This window comes from Aspergillus ochraceoroseus, assembly GCF_002846915.1.
Source record: "Aspergillus ochraceoroseus IBT 24754 chromosome Unknown P175scaffold_10, whole genome shotgun sequence".
Taxonomy (NCBI): domain Eukaryota; kingdom Fungi; phylum Ascomycota; class Eurotiomycetes; order Eurotiales; family Aspergillaceae; genus Aspergillus; species Aspergillus ochraceoroseus.
The window spans coordinates 611,705-626,810 of NW_024468485.1; the positions used below are offsets into that span (position 1 = coordinate 611,705).

At 48.2% G+C, this 15,106-nt stretch overlaps 6 protein-coding genes across 6 annotated transcripts; 4 read left to right on the top strand and 2 right to left on the bottom strand.

Annotated features, from left to right (window-relative positions):
• Positions 1–9: 9 nt before the first annotated feature.
• P175DRAFT_0487303 (putative C6 transcription factor) lies at positions 10–1,861 on the bottom strand (the record flags this gene model as incomplete). The annotated part of the gene is made up of 4 exons (XM_040895665.1): positions 10–761; positions 835–1,207; positions 1,307–1,427; positions 1,464–1,861. The coding sequence occupies 4 exons, from the start codon at positions 1,859–1,861 to the stop codon at positions 10–12; spliced, it is 1,644 nt and encodes a 547-aa protein (XP_040748988.1).
• Positions 1,862–2,609: 748 nt separating this feature from the next.
• On the top strand, positions 2,610–4,760 carry P175DRAFT_0445846 (putative MFS sugar transporter; the record flags this gene model as incomplete). Its single annotated transcript, XM_040894308.1, has 9 exons — positions 2,610–2,679; positions 2,760–2,959; positions 3,056–3,246; positions 3,320–3,404; positions 3,462–3,655; positions 3,714–3,755; positions 3,828–3,884; positions 3,956–4,370; positions 4,416–4,760. The coding sequence occupies 9 exons, from the start codon at positions 2,610–2,612 to the stop codon at positions 4,758–4,760; spliced, it is 1,599 nt and encodes a 532-aa protein (XP_040748989.1).
• A 3,998-nt stretch (positions 4,761–8,758) lies between these two features.
• P175DRAFT_0446033 (uncharacterized protein) lies at positions 8,759–9,231 on the top strand (the record flags this gene model as incomplete). The annotated part of the gene is made up of 2 exons (XM_040894323.1): positions 8,759–8,853; positions 9,012–9,231. 2 exons carry the CDS (start codon positions 8,759–8,761, stop codon positions 9,229–9,231), a joined length of 315 nt encoding a protein of 104 aa, XP_040748990.1.
• An 80-nt stretch (positions 9,232–9,311) lies between these two features.
• P175DRAFT_0487313 (putative transporter) lies at positions 9,312–11,444 on the bottom strand (the record flags this gene model as incomplete). The annotated part of the gene is made up of 5 exons (XM_040895666.1): positions 9,312–9,611; positions 9,671–9,789; positions 9,859–10,699; positions 10,787–11,115; positions 11,172–11,444. 5 exons carry the CDS (start codon positions 11,442–11,444, stop codon positions 9,485–9,487), a joined length of 1,689 nt encoding a protein of 562 aa, XP_040748991.1. The 3' UTR covers positions 9,312–9,484.
• A 1,411-nt stretch (positions 11,445–12,855) lies between these two features.
• P175DRAFT_0496314 (uncharacterized protein) lies at positions 12,856–13,221 on the top strand (the record flags this gene model as incomplete). Its single annotated transcript, XM_040896117.1, has 1 exon — positions 12,856–13,221. One exon carries the CDS (start codon positions 12,856–12,858, stop codon positions 13,219–13,221), a length of 366 nt encoding a protein of 121 aa, XP_040748992.1.
• A 171-nt stretch (positions 13,222–13,392) lies between these two features.
• Positions 13,393–14,052, top strand: P175DRAFT_0496315 (TauD/TfdA dioxygenase family protein; the record flags this gene model as incomplete). Its single annotated transcript, XM_040896118.1, has 4 exons — positions 13,393–13,490; positions 13,521–13,681; positions 13,774–13,907; positions 13,969–14,052. 4 exons carry the CDS (start codon positions 13,393–13,395, stop codon positions 14,050–14,052), a joined length of 477 nt encoding a protein of 158 aa, XP_040748993.1.
• Positions 14,053–15,106: the final 1,054 nt, after the last annotated feature.

Genomic DNA, 15,106 nt, shown 5'->3' on the forward strand with positions numbered 1-15,106 from the left:
GGTTATTATTCAACTCGCAACTATCTCTTGATCAATTGGCGCAGAAAACTGCTGGCTGGGGAAATTTGCCGTATCTCGACGAGGATTATAACCCCAGGCGAGCTCTAAATCACGAATCCTCCAGCACGCGCCCCATCCAGTTTCTGCTTCCACATCACGGATGATCTTGATGATCTGCTCGTGCTCCGAGGCATGGCTGAAAAGCCGACCTGCAATCCAGAGCGGCTGAATGGCGTTGTTAAGGCATCCATGATGCTTATTGCTGAGTGAAATGCCACAGATTCGGCGCGCATGCCATAGTAATGACAAATTGTGCGACCGAGTTAATCGAAGGCTCTTGGGCATCATTTTGAGTAGTAGGATGCAAGCTGTATGGTACAACTGGTTCGAGGAGATGGCAGCCCAGTGTACAAAGAGGATTTGTGGGAAGGGCTTGCGGGGGAGAGTCTGGACTGGAAGCAGCTCGCTGGGTCGCTCCGCTAGCCAAGTCTGAAGATCGTTCCAAAGCTGAGTCCAGCGGGAGGAGAATACATCGGTTGTGCATCCGTTCTCCTCTCCGAGCTCCACGAATTTTGTTCGATTTGCCCCTAGCTCTGTAGTTTTCATGCATAGATATACTGCGTAATTTGCATGCATATCGGGAGACCTGGCTTCTTTGAAGAGTCGGTAGGCGTCTTCTTCCTGACACTCTGCAGGAAGCCATTTCGACGGATGTAGGAGCGTGGTTCGAGTTCCGTCTGAGATAAGGGCACCACATAGATCTGAATATCGTGTTAGATGGTTCTTTTTTTTTTTTTTTTTTTTTAAACAGAAGAAAGCTAGCTGGCCACCTACCCATCCTAGCGTAGCACCAGAACACAGCCTGTAACAGACCTTGACTGAATCCGTGGATCCCAAAGGCATCAAACAGCGCGGCACAGCCTTCCAAATGGCGGTGCCAGTCCTGGGCACGGGCCGACATCATCTCCAAACAGCAGAGCAAGACACACGCGGCAACGATCTTGGGATCACAAACTTGAAGAAGCGGACTCAAGAGCCTGGTTGCCTCCTGGTACAGTTCTAGACTATCGCACCAGTCTTGAGTGCCGCTTTTGCGCTCCATCTGCCGCGCCGAGATGGCGAGGATTGCATACGAAAGGGCAGGAAAGGAGTGTGCTAAGGCGGGAAGTTGCTGGCGAAACGTGTAACGCGAGTCAAACATGTCAAGCTAGGAAATGCATCAGTGGATTGCCAAATATTGACTTTTTTTTTTGAACTCATGTTGCTGGGGTATGAATCCCAGGAAAGAGAGAGAGAGAGAACTAACCCAGGGTGCAATCTCCGCGACGTAGTTTTTCAAATACTCGATCCTTCGTCGACTCGATAGAGGCGATGTACGCGCTGATGATGGTGGTGGCGGAACACTCCCTCGTTGAGCAGAATGATAGCTTTGTGACCCCGAAGAAGATCCTGACACGGCCGACCCGCGTGAAGCAGAGCCAGTATCTGCGAGATCCCGCCTGTCGGCTTCGGGGCTACTTGCTCTAGTTGGCGCTGCTGAGTTCGCAAATGTAAACAGGATGCTGCGAAGCTCTTCCTGTGATGCTAGAAAGCCAGGGTCCTGCGAGAAGCCATCCTGGTACCGGCTGTTTGGGGGGGAGTAGAGGGGTTCTCCTGCTCCCGCTGGTCTGGGAGAAGGGTGACTAGGCCCTTGATATCCTGATGGGGGAGGATTCTGGGATTGATTCCAGGCTTTTACGGTTGGGGTTGACTTGTTGTCTGCTGGTGGTTGCGTTGGCTGCCCTGTGTGCTCGGGTTCAGGGGAGGCGTGCGGGGTGGGATCAAGTCGTTGGCGTTTCTGGGGGGGCTCAAGTCCGAACATTTCAGGGTGCAGGGAGGGAGGGAGAGGACAGCTCGACGCCGATCTGAATGATTGTAGTTGATTCTGTTGTCGTTTTTGTTGGGGGGGGGGGGGGGGGCTGTCGTGTTGCTTTGGTGAGATGGGAGTCGTCGTCCTAGAATGGAACGGGGAGGATATCAGATCAGGTGCCGCGTAAATTACCCAATGCGGATGGAGACCGGAGTAAAACGTTAGTGGGCTTCCATGGCTCGTCTTTTGTGGTTCAGGCCAGGGGACAAAGAGGTAAGTAGCATTTGAGGTGACATCATTATGTCCCATTAAGTTCCCATAGCCCTCGGGTGGTTCGCGAAATTTTCCGTATAGAAGGAGGAAAGAGCATCAATGTACCTAACTATGTAGAGACCAACGTTGTCGATCCCTTGCGCCACCAATCCTTTCGCACGTACCCCGGAGTAAGTAGGTTGCGGGGGAGTGGGGGAAAGTATATCTGGGACCTGGGTAGGGATCTGGGGGCAACTAGTGGCTCAACTTACTGGTTTAGTGTCATCTCTAAATCCGGGGTAGCCCTGTGAATAGTAACATTCCAGATGCGGAATTCCCTACCCGCTGTCATATGTTATGTATACCATATAAAAAAATTTCCTCGTTTCCTTGCTCTCCCCCGCTCTTCCCTCACCATCTTTTTTTTAACCTCTACCAACCTCCTCTCCTTTTCTTGCATTATCTAATCGGGCATAAGAAGATAAAAGACAAGATGGTGCAAATTAACATGTTTGGGGCGGGGCATACGCTCCAGGCAGCCATCTGGTGTGCATGCGGCATGGCATTTATTTTGTTCGGTATGAGGGAATTGGACGAGAATCAAATGGCACAGGCCGCAGCACGATGCAGCATGCATAATATATCTAACAGTGGCTAGGTTATGACCAAGGCGTCTTTTCGGGCATTGTCGAGAACGAAAACTTTCTGGGTCATATGAATCATCCCGGGGACAGCTTGATGGGGATAATTGTTTCGATTTATAACCTGGGCTGCTTTAGTGGATGCATTGTGAACTTTCTCATTGCGGACCGGCTTGGACGCCGACGTGCTATGTGGTTTGCCATGGTCTGGGTCATCGTGAGTGGCTCGCTTTTGCTTTTCTTTTGCTGGATCTTGAAAGTCACTTCGGATCCCTTCCTGACTAACTTTGGTGCTCCTTTGTACTGTCTCCAGATTGGCGCAACGCTGCAGGCATCCGCCTATAGTGTACCCCATATCATGGTCGGTCGATTCATCGCGGGTATAGGCACAGGTATCGAGACCTCTACTGTGCCCATGTACCAGGCAGAGCTGTGCGAGGCTTCCAAACGCGGCAAGCTTGTTTGCAGTGAGCCGTTGCTAGTAGGTGTCGGAATTGTCATCAGGTGAGTTTAGTGAAGCCACTTTTCTCCACCAATACCCTATCTTTTACATTGTACCCTAACCCGGATGGCCTAGTTACTTTTTTGACTTCGGGATGAGCTTCGTCGGCGGCCAGATTGCTTGGAGACTCCCGATTGCGTGCCAGATGATTTTTGCCTTTGTCAGTCCCTTACTGAGTATTATCCGCTTTGCAGTCTATGGCTGACTGGCTTTATAGGTTGTCATTGTTCTTGTCTTCGGACTTCCGGAATCTCCTCGCTACTGCTACCAGAAAGGACGAAACGAGGAGGCACTGCAGATCCTGAGCGATGTCTATGGCCGACCAAAAGACGACCCGAAGATTCAGGATGAGCAAAATGACATTCTCGAGGCCCTTGCTATCGAAACCAAGTACGGAGAGTACCAGTGGCGGTATGTCTGATTCTATCCGTAATTTCACCGTTCATTGATTGCTAATCCCGCGACCTAGAAACGTCTTCAAGCACGATGCTGTCTCAACCGGGCACAGAGTGTACGTTGTCTATACATCATCGCCACCTACACCGTTCAATCTCTCCACACTAACATATCAAACCTCATCTAGACTTCTCGCGTATGGAATGCAATTCATGAACCAAGTGGGCGGTATCAACCTCATCGTGTGCGCGCACCTTTTAACCCCCCTGCCTGATGATACCCAACAAACTAACCCCCCCCTTTTACCTTTCCCAGCTACTTCATCCCCACTGTTCTCAAGAACAACGTCGGCCTCAGCCAAAACCTTTCCATGATTATCGGAGGATGCGTCCAAATCATGTTCGTCCTAGGGAGTTTCTTTCCCACCTTCTTCGTTGACCGCGTAGGCCGCCGCGCACCGATGATCTGGGGCTCATTGACACTCGGAATCAGCATGATGATGGTCTCGATCCTGCTCAGTTTCAAAGGCACAGCAAACGAACACCAGACCTCCTCGGCGTCGGTGGCGTTTTTCTTCATCTACATGTTCGCATTCGGTGCATCGGTAAACTGCATCCCCTGGTGCTATGTACCAGAGATCCTCCCCTTACATGCACGAGCCAAGGGCACGGCAATTGGTATATCATCGAACTGGATCTGGGTAAGTCATCATCCTACACAAAAAAATAATGTATGTAGTATTAAAAAAAAAAAAAAAAAAAAAAAAAAAAAACAGAACTTCTTCGTCGTCATGATTACACCCGTGATCATTCACCGTCTCCAATGGAAGGCGTATCTGATTTTCATGGGCACCAATTTCGCCTTCATCCCCCTGGTTTACTTCTGCTATCCTGAAACCGCGAACCTCACGCTCGAGGAAATCGATTACCTGTTTACGCACCCGGAAAAGAGCGCCGTGACGATTTCCAAGGAGTTGCACGAGCAGCGCAAGAAGTTCGGGGATACTCGGCGGCGGCTTGCCCATGACACGATGGCTGTGATGAATGTGAATGACTCGAGTGTTCCCAGTGATGGAAACACAGAGAAGGCACGTGGCGACGAGTATATTGAGCGGGTTTAACTTTCATATCCTGTCACCTTTTAGTCCTATCTATCTATGGTCACTGTGGGAATTTCCGCGAGAGAGGGAGAACAATCACAATAATATGAAATTATTCTACCCAGGTACGGAGTACTCTACTCTGTATATGAAAATTAAACCGTACTCTGGAGATTAGAGTCCCACGAGCATCTTCCCTTCTTCCTCCCCACCAGTCCAGCCCGGAAATCTTCCCCTACTCCATAGGAAAAGGATTCCCACGAATGAAATAGAAATATAGCTAGTGCAAACCTAAAGCTGCACATGTTTCCCAGTGTCCACACGACACTATAATAAATTTTAAAATGTGCATGGCTGGAGGTACGGAGTAGGAACCAGCGGACTCCTTCATTTGGAAAGAGCTCACATCGGCGAAATGTATCCACTTTGATCTATCAGAGTAGAGTGCTAGATACTCCGTACTCATGTTGTTGGCGCGGAATGACTCCTACTACAGCGTACAGAGTAGAGGTTTCCAACAGAGACTCTAAGATGGCGGCTGGATCGGTGTGTGTGTCTGGCGTCGCTGACTAGCGGTGTGCTCGAAGAGTTCGTTTCATCAGTCGAAAACACCCTTTACTTGTCAAATCTCCCGACCAGGAAATAGACGATGATGACACTATGGTTACACATTGTCCCCGTGGCCTAACCACCGAAGGACTTGTTCCCCCACTAGGTATAGAGAGAGAGAGAGAGAGAGAGAGAGAGAGAGAGAGAATAAGTGAGAGGGGGGAAGAGGAGAAAAAAATCCATGAAAAAGTAAATGAAACCCCGGGCAAAATGGGGAAAAGGAAAAAGAATAGAGAGCCAGGTAGGCTAATTATTGGAGGGGAAACAATACACCCTTTCTCTATCAAGAGCTCAAAAATGGACCTGTCACATTTCCAATTTGATGAATAGCAATTCCAGGTTCTTGCTTATCCTAAAAAATTCTCTGCCGTGATTTAGCGTGGGAGGAGAGCGCCCCAGCCCCTTTGCGTCCGTCGAGCGGGAAGAAAGAGCCAATTTGAAGCTCCACAGTTGGTTGTCTGGTGCGGGAATCTCCTCTTGTACGGAGTATTGCATCTGGAAAGGCAAATTAGGGCAGGGATGGATGGCTAGGGTTGGTACCGGAAATGATCGGAAAAAAATATGGCATCCCTGGACTTTCTTTGCGTTCTCACTGCACCAGTGCACCCTCTGAATGCACCTTTGTCTAGGCTAGTTCGAGAAGGGAAGATCAAATTGGATGCCGAGTTCCACAAGCTGGCGTCAGCTCCACATCCTTTATGTATCCAAATTCGTACCAGCGAGAAGTGGGCTCATCTGCGTCAGACTGCCCATGCATCACCCTAAGGTCAAAAGCCAAGGCATGAGAAAAATAGACTGATCGACGCCAGGTGATAATCCCAAGGTACCCCAGACCTTGATAAAGTTCAACTTCTTATATCCACGGCCCAGCTCGAGACCCGTGCTGCATGCAGGTCGTTCAATCGCAAAAATCAAGGGACCACTGCATTGGGGGGTGCTTGAATCCAGCCAGAACAAAAGTGATGGCATACAACGGGTCTATGCAGCTTGTTTCGGAAAGCCTTGTTCTCAATCGACTGGTATATTCGTCCACACACTTGATTGCGGTTATCATCCGTCCGCTTCCAGAGGAAAGTCTGATAACCCTCCATCACAAAAGATGTGATGGCGCTTTGCAGGGGAAAAAATCACACAAGACTTATACCGAAAGAAGGAAAGTCTTTTGGGGGGGGGGGCACCCAGCACAGTCTGGGACCGGCAGGGAGTCCAAAAATTAATTAATAATAATAATAACTATAACTAATATAGAGATAGTTCGTCGCTAGATTCAGATCCGCCCAAAAAGAAGTCCCAGGGATACCATGACCACGATACAGGGGTGACTGACTCCCGAACAGTGGCGGCGCCCCTAAGGAGCATTTCCGCCAGATATCGACCAGAGAGAGCTTCTTCTGCTGGCAGACCACCAATGACCTTGATTAGAGCTAATCTTTGGGGTTTTCCCTTCGAAACCCAGAATGTTCGTGACCGACGAGCAGGAGTGCGGCCAAGAACTTAGCCCAACAAGGAAAGAAAACAGCGCCCATGGGGTATTGTAAATTGTGGATGCACTGATGGCACGTCCTGGGTGTTGGTACTTAGTAAATGCTTCATGAAACCAAAGGAGCCACTAGTAACTGCTAAGCTGGGAGACCATCCATCAGCTCTGGATCAAGATGACCTATACATTGTCAGTCATGATTATCTTTAGGGTTAGATTGATTTCCCTCCCATCTCGCGAAATTTGGATGAATATGGGATAGATCTTTTGCCCTACCAGCTATGCGCACCAGTCACATATGCACTCGATCTAAAAAAACAAAAGAAAAAAGAAAAAAAGAAACAAAAAATTACCGGTGATTGAGTTTCCATAAAACGTTGCAGAAACGGTTCTCAGTTGTGTTTATCCAGCGGTCAACTGTAGGGATTCCACTCATTGCTTTTTACACCTTCTTATGAAAAAGGGGGTGGGGTTTCTGCTGGAGAGGCTTCTTTATTGGTAACTTCTTGAGGTTGATCAAGTCACACAGGTCTCTATCAAATCCCAGCTGACTGACCCACTGGCCCGGTTTTCTCATTAGCCAGACTCTGAGATGCAAGTCATTGACGGGAAGATCCGAGCAAATCCTGCTGCCAACATGACATGTTTGATAACCGGGGAGGGGGGGAGGGAGGGGTGTGGGATTTTGTGATTGTTCTTTGGATGCATTAAATCCCAGTCTAGTTGTGACTCCAATCGATCGATCGAAGCTAAGCTGAAGATCTCCCGGCTCCAATGCAAAGGGTTGTGGTTCCAAATTTGGGCCTCAGATTATTTAACCACCGGTCGAACTATATAAAGAAGGGAGTTTAGTACCCCAAAAGATTAAGCTCAGTGACCAAACCAAAGTTAGAGTCAATTCATTTTCAATTCCCCCCCCCCCCTCCTCCTTTTCCCCCTTTTTCTTTAGGCTGTGTGTAACCATGTTCGATCATCCTGTTCTTGATAAACAAGGCCCTCAGCCAGTGAAGAGGTCCCATACTGTTCGTTCTGTTCGCCACCTCAGTAAGCCAGAGAGCAACGACACCACAATGGCTGTGAGTTCGCTGAGAAAATGCCCCATTTCTGAGCCTCATTGACGAATTAACACCCTATCCCAGATGCCAGGTGTCCGTTGTCCGAACTGCGAATCCCAGGGAAAAGAAACCTGGGTAATCCCCGGGAAATACTGCCATGTGTGCGGAACACCTTGCTGATAGGATCACTTGAGGTAAGTATCAAAGACAATCACTGAACCATGGAATCGGTATCAGCAGTGACATGCTAAGCATGCGTCCAGATTCTTTGAAGGCCTTGACATAAGCCTGGGTCTCAAAGGACGTTCGTTCCCTTCAAGGGGAGAAAAAAAAAACGCTTCCTGGGACAATTTATTCATTTGTTCCTCTTTTGGGCCACAAATAGAGAAGCATCGACTGTGATGGTGATGATGATGATGATGATGGTTATTATTATTATTATTTTTTTCGCTTGGAAGCATCGTCTAGCTTTCTGGTTTATGAGGGAAGCAGCATCGGGAACGGAGTCAACGGAGTACTGTACAATATTGACGGTAAAAAAAAAGGGATTTGGGATTATATTATTATAGACAAGGGACAGGGATTTCTTACCTACTTCATAAATAATGAGAGACAAATATTCCGTGTTCGCAAAAGAAAGAAAAAAACAACATCCCTTCTCTCTCTCTCTCTCTCTCTCTCTCTCTCTCCCCCACCTTTGGACGGTTTGGTTTGAATTGCGACTGCCTAATGGGGAAACAACTGGTGCCTTATATATTGGGCAACACGGCAGCAAAATCCGCTTGTGATGCGTCATTTTCAACACTCTCTCCCCCCGGCTATATTCTCTCCCTTTTTCTCACTTGTAATCTACCTGCTCGTTTGCCTCCAGAGTCATGGTCGACAGCTACCCTATTGGAACTCGCAGCGAATGCGAACAGCTCGTCCGGGGCTGGGGTTTTAGCGTTGTTTTCACTTGGGTAGATGGGAGGTAAGTGAACCTGGTGCTCTTACTCTCTGTACTTTTACCAATTCCTCCTACATGCATGTGCATACCTATGTTTATGCCTCGGCTTCAATATAACCATCCTCACAAGGGGGGGTTTTTTTTTTCTTTGTTTTTTCTTGGAGTGCTGATAAGAGCTGCAGTAATACATACTACCCTCCTCATTCACACTCTGGGTTAACAACACATCTCATCCGTCAAGGGACCTTGACAATCACATACCCTGATGACAACATCAAACTGCACAATGGGGAAAGCAAAAAGGAGACATATGGAGTGGGTATGAGGGTGGATGTGCCAGCTGGCAAACGCCATGAGGTTTGGATTGGTGGTGATGGCTGCGAGTATGTGATTGGGGAATAGGTCATACCTACTGAGGTACGGTACGCACTACATTTTAACCTACGTTCGAAATACCCTCAGTAGCCTAAGGGACTCATACAGAGGAAAGTCTGTCGAATAAATGCTGATTTTTCATGTTTTATTCGTTTCTTCGTGTTGTACACAATTATCGAGAGCATCTATCTGGGTAAGTCTACTCTTCCACCAGTTTGATCGCTTCCCGTGGTATTTCATTAATGGCTAAATCTAAAGTCGAGGCTGTTATATATATATATTAGACGGTGACCGATATTTCACTGGGCAAGCAAGGCACATACCGTTTGTTCCCTTTGTCTCTGTTCTCGGCCAAGTATGCTTCTCTCTCAGAGCTCGACATAGCATCCCATTTTGCGGCATTTTGCCTGCTTGGGAGTTAGACATGATGTGACCAAAAAGAAAAATCACCAGGAAGACACCGTACTTGTTTCGCCAAATATAGTAGAACTTGGCTCCAACGAATAGCGCCAGACTCCACACAGATAACGCGATGAGGACTCTGTTACCAACACGGTAGTATGGTTTATCGTTTTGTCGATATATCTGTATAACCTATTAGCCATTATTGTCCCCCAAAAAAAGTTGGAACCAAGCATAAGTGCCTTTGCTCACATTGTTCGCAATGATGTTTGACGCCTGGACTGTCATATTGTATATGGCGCTGGCTACGGTCCTTGTATGGACCGACCCGGCGTTTCTTGAGGTCATGGCCACAATAACGGCGTGCACATAAGGAGTTCCAATAAGCAAAATATTGAGGACCCAAAGCACCCATGGGCTGGTTCCATTTGGGAGGATCACGAGCGCGATAAGCGGAGCCAAGCACCAGATTTCTGTGACAATACCAATCACAAATCGCTGGTTGAAGCGCTCAGAGATCCAGGTCCAAAAAAGAAGATTGCCAATAAATAGTGCATATGCCGGGATGGTCATGAGATTCGTTTGGAAGGTGTTGAAGCCCAGGGACTTGAGTTGAAGAGTAATGTAGCTGGTTGCTGGGGTCGTTGGAATCATCCAGCTCAAGCCCAGCAAATAGATGGGCCACATATCATAATCCCAGAGAGCATCCCAGAGCATCCCTGGCGTCACTGCTTGTCGATTATGCATTGTTCCTTTGCTGGGGTCGTCACGAATGACACGATTAACGAGAATCTTCTCTTCACGCTCGCTGAACCAACCGTCCTTGCCTCTCAACCAGCCTTTGGTCTGTGTTGGTGATGCAGGCATCCAAGCAGCAGCCAGGATGCCAATAACCCCCGTGATCAAGCCCTCGAAAGCGAAAAGATACCGCCATCCACCGGTTCCATCAGATCTTGTGATATGAAGGAACCCGAAGGCTAAGAAAGCGCCAACGATAGCAGTTCCCTGATAGGATACCCAGAAAAAGCTCAGGCGAATGGGCAACTCCTTAGACTTATACCAAAACGAGAGGAACAAAATCGTGTCTGGAATGCTAAAAACCAAAAAAAAAAGGTGGTTAGTGGTAGATTCCCTTTGGTTTATTTGGAACAGGTAGTTAACAAGGAACTAGAGTACTCACAAACCACCTTCAAACATTCCTAACAAGGCCCTGCAGACATAGTATCCTGTTTTATTCTTCATAAATGACTGACAGGCTGCAATCACACTCCAAGAAACCATCTGGATGGGGATCCATCGGTCTGGCCCGAGCTTTTTCGAGAGAAGCTGAGATGGAAGCTCCGCAAACAAGAAGAGCAAAAAGAAAATTGTCTGTCCAGTGTTGTAGTCATTCGTGTTCATCCCGAGATCCTCCAACATATTGTCAGATAAAGCCTGAACGATATTGCCTCTATCGAGCTGGAGCGCAAAAAAGGTGATACACGCAAAGGTACAGATTCGTAAATCAACCTGCTCGAGGGTTAGTTCGTCTTCCTTCACTAAAATGCATGACCTGATCTGAGTACCTTTCTCACCAGTCGCTTCTCTTCCTCCGGCGACCAGTCGAAGTCGGGGTCCCAACGATGGACACCCTCATATTCGGGGATTGGTTTGTAAAACCGGGGATCTTCGGATGCATCAAAAGTGCATCCATTGTATTCCTTAATCTGCACTCGTGCTTTGAACTCCAATGAAGACGACGATGATCCTGACCCTAGAATAGCGTCCGGGCTTTTCTTGATATCGTCACCGGCAGGGTCCGTGATGGCGTGGATGCTACTGGCATCATTTGCTGCCATATTGTCGATACTATCAGACATCAAGGTGTTGTATTAGATGCTGACCAATATCTTTAGGACCCTGGGCACCAGGGGAATTTAAAGGTCGCCTCCTCTTCTAATCGTCACAGCAAATACTCGTTCCTTTCTTTTCATTCATCATCACGCAATTTGAGCTGCACCTTGGTCAATATCGCTTACAACGCTAGCCACAGGCCCCCGTGTGATTGATGAGCGCATATACCCAATGGTATATAGTGTTTCGCGGAGCTTCATGGATAGGAAGATCTGATCTCCTGGACGGATAAACCTAATCTGCTGCGCGAACAATGGAATACGGACGCCCCCCCAATCATAGCAAGGCCAGAAACACAGCATAGCCAAGTGGAGAGGCAAAATAGACCCTACAAATGCCCATTTCCAGCTCGCTCGCGGGTCCTTGACAGCCAAACAAGCGCGGGTGTCCGAAGCTACTCAGTACCTGTTAGCACGCCAACTGTGCAGTGGTTACGTGATAAGAGACGAGTAATATTGAAGGAGATAGTTCCTAGCCCTCGCTAGCGTCCGTCTGTGTTAGATTTTAACATAGTGAAATGAGCGTGTAGTTCGAGGAGATTCTTGCTCTTTGGTTTGTGGAGGCATGGACAATCCACATCAGATTGGTGAATGATGATCGGGATATTTCCCCATCCTCGCAACATCCAAATGCGCAATGACTGGTGCCCGATCAAGTCCTCTCAAGGGGGCTTGAATTTTGTGGAATTTCAGGACAGATGCTTCGAATTCCAGCATCATCAGCGGACAGACAAACAGACACCTTGTCCTGGTAAGAACCAGATGCAAAAAGCCAACAACCACTCCTGCACAGACTCTCCATAGCTCTAATAGTACCGGTTGATAATGCCAATTATTCAACTTATTCTGTATCTTTCACAAAAAATGGCTTGGATTGAGAGTGGGGGGTGAAGCTTTTCTCGATTTGTGCAGTTTGAGGTTGTTGCGCAACAGGAGACACAATGACGCGATGCTTGGCCCAATCGTGATGGATTCTAGACTTCTCCCTTTCACCTTCCAAGTTCTTCCAACTCATATCGCGAATTAGCAATCTGGATGGATCTGAATTACAGTTCCTTAAAGCCTACCGGGCTGACGTACGCCAATTGGATGACGGCTAACAGGCTGTTTATCGTCGAATCGGGTATGTAGTCGATATCGACAGACTCATTATCCTCTTCTGGCACGCCATCCATGGCGGCCTCTTCATCATATCTGATCTCCGCGTGAAGCTCGCCCAGCATGCGTTCATTGCTCTGGATTGCGAGTGGTCATTTCATTCGCCGCTCAAATGGCTCCAAGATTATTTGACAGAAGAAAACAAGATCAACCATACTCTGCAGATATTGCGCCAGCACAAACCGGATAATCCGATAAGATGATGGAGTATGCCATATATAAGACATCGAAAACACTTTGGGGATGCTGCGTATGTAAATCACGAAAAACGATTGTTGAAACTGAAGAGTTTATACAGACACAATGGCACCCCTCTCTCGCTGAACCTATCTCACTCCGCGCACCACCAAAGTCGCTCCTCAAGACGGAAGGGGGATATAACAAGGAGAACCTAATAGGATACGGAGAGGCTTATAAGCATGATGACGAGATTCAAGGCACTGTAAAACAACCTCCTGCATCCTTTCCCAGCTACCTCCCAGTCTGGGACAATGAAACAGAAAGGTTAGTCTTCGCGTCTCCCCAACTAGTCATCTCTGATCCAGGACTAAGACGGTCAATGTAGATACCCACCACTACAGCCATTCCAGCACTATGATCACGGAAAGGATGCTGATCCGGCATTCCCAGATCTGTTCCTAACAAACACACACACACACACACAGTTGAGATATATATATATATATACTAACGAGAGGAATTGCCTCTAGCCTTCCGAGACCAGGACTTTGCAAACATGGCGCAGGCCTACAACCGTCTCTCTCCCGAATTCCGTCAGCGACTGCATGGTCTGAAAGCCGTCCACTCCGGCGTGGAGCAGCCTCAACAACGGCGGTATTGCTCGTCGTGACCCGATCACAACAGAGCATCCAGTGGTCCGAACCCATCCGGTAAATTATGTACCCCCCGTATCCATAATCAAGGCCTTTCATATATGAATATATATAAACGGGCCTGGAAATTAACATTGTCCGTCTACTACCAGGTCACCAGAGAAAAAAAGACACTCTTCGTGAATCCACAATGTGAGTCCCCTGGCGCGCGCAGGGAGAACCTCAATCAAATGCCTGGTTCTGATTTAACTAACGCTCTCTCTCTCTCTCTCTCTCGGACACAGTCACCCGGTACATCGTCGGATACAAAAAGGAAGAGTCCGACTACCTGCTGAAGTTCCTATACGACCACATTGCTCTGTCCCAGGATCTCCAGGCCCGTGTAAGATGGCTTCCTGGCACCGTTGTCGTCTGGGATGTAAGTTTGGTCTTGTCTTTACTCTTGGTTCGGGACTAAGGTGTCTTTCTTGTCGGCGTAGAATCGTGTGGCTGCACAGAGTGCTCTCGTTGACTGGGCTGATGGCCAACGACGCCCATCTGGCCAGAATCACGCCCCAGGCTGAGCGGCCCTATGAGAACTCCATTTGAGGGTTAGAAGGGGTCTGGGGGAAATGCTCCTCCTTTTTTTTTGATCCTGTCGAATTTGATAATTCCGATCGTAGGGATGGCAGGTGTCCTCCTTTGTGTGGGTTAAATGAACCCAAGTAAATCTGAACTAATACCAACTTACTTGCCTACTACTACCTTACTTAGCAATTGGGCACCATCGGGTACTTAATAATTTCGTAGGGGCAAACCGGATTGATTCCTAGGTTCATTTTGAACTATCCTATCGCTAGCTACCACAAAGACTTCCACTCCTCCCTCATCCGGAGTGCCTTGCAAGCCTCCAGTCATACGCACTGTTAAACCTGCAGCTGCACGCTAATGTGGATGTTTCCACTAAGGATAATCGAAGGGGCCCTGACTGAGTAACCATGAAGAAAAAAACTCCTTCTTGGTCTAGAGGACACGAGGGAAGATGACATAAAAAAAGGCATTCTGAACAATAAGAAAAGGTCATGTCCGAGGGGATGTCGATTCGAATCAGAGAAGTCGAGGATGAATGAAACCAGCCTGGGCGGTCTCCCAGCTATTGTGCAGCAGACGCAGAATCACGGACTATCATGGAGTTCAGATCCCGGCCGGGCTCCGGGGGCGTGACTTTGATTGTCGGGGGATTTTTTCCAGAAGAACATAGACCGTGGCTGCTGTTCGAAGGCGGGGTATCTGTAGCGCTTGCTGGGGTTATGGCTAAATATTGAGGCTGGCGCTCGATAGCTGGCCCGAGGATATCGGTGATTTCAAGCCGCGAGAGGGCTTCAGTCACGTAGTCCACGGGTGTAAGTTCCCGGTCTGGCACGAGGGTGCCGGCGTCTTCGATGTGCTCCCAGGTGACGACTTCATCGTCCGCGCGGGTTATATTTGAAGACGGGTGAGAGGTTGGGGGATTCGTGGTCATGGTGGAAATAATGGAAAGTGAAGGATGTAATACTCGATCGATATAGAATCTCCTTACCCACGGACAAGGGCTGGGCCAGGCGTTGGTTGTCAGCTTGAAGAGAACTAGACAATAGG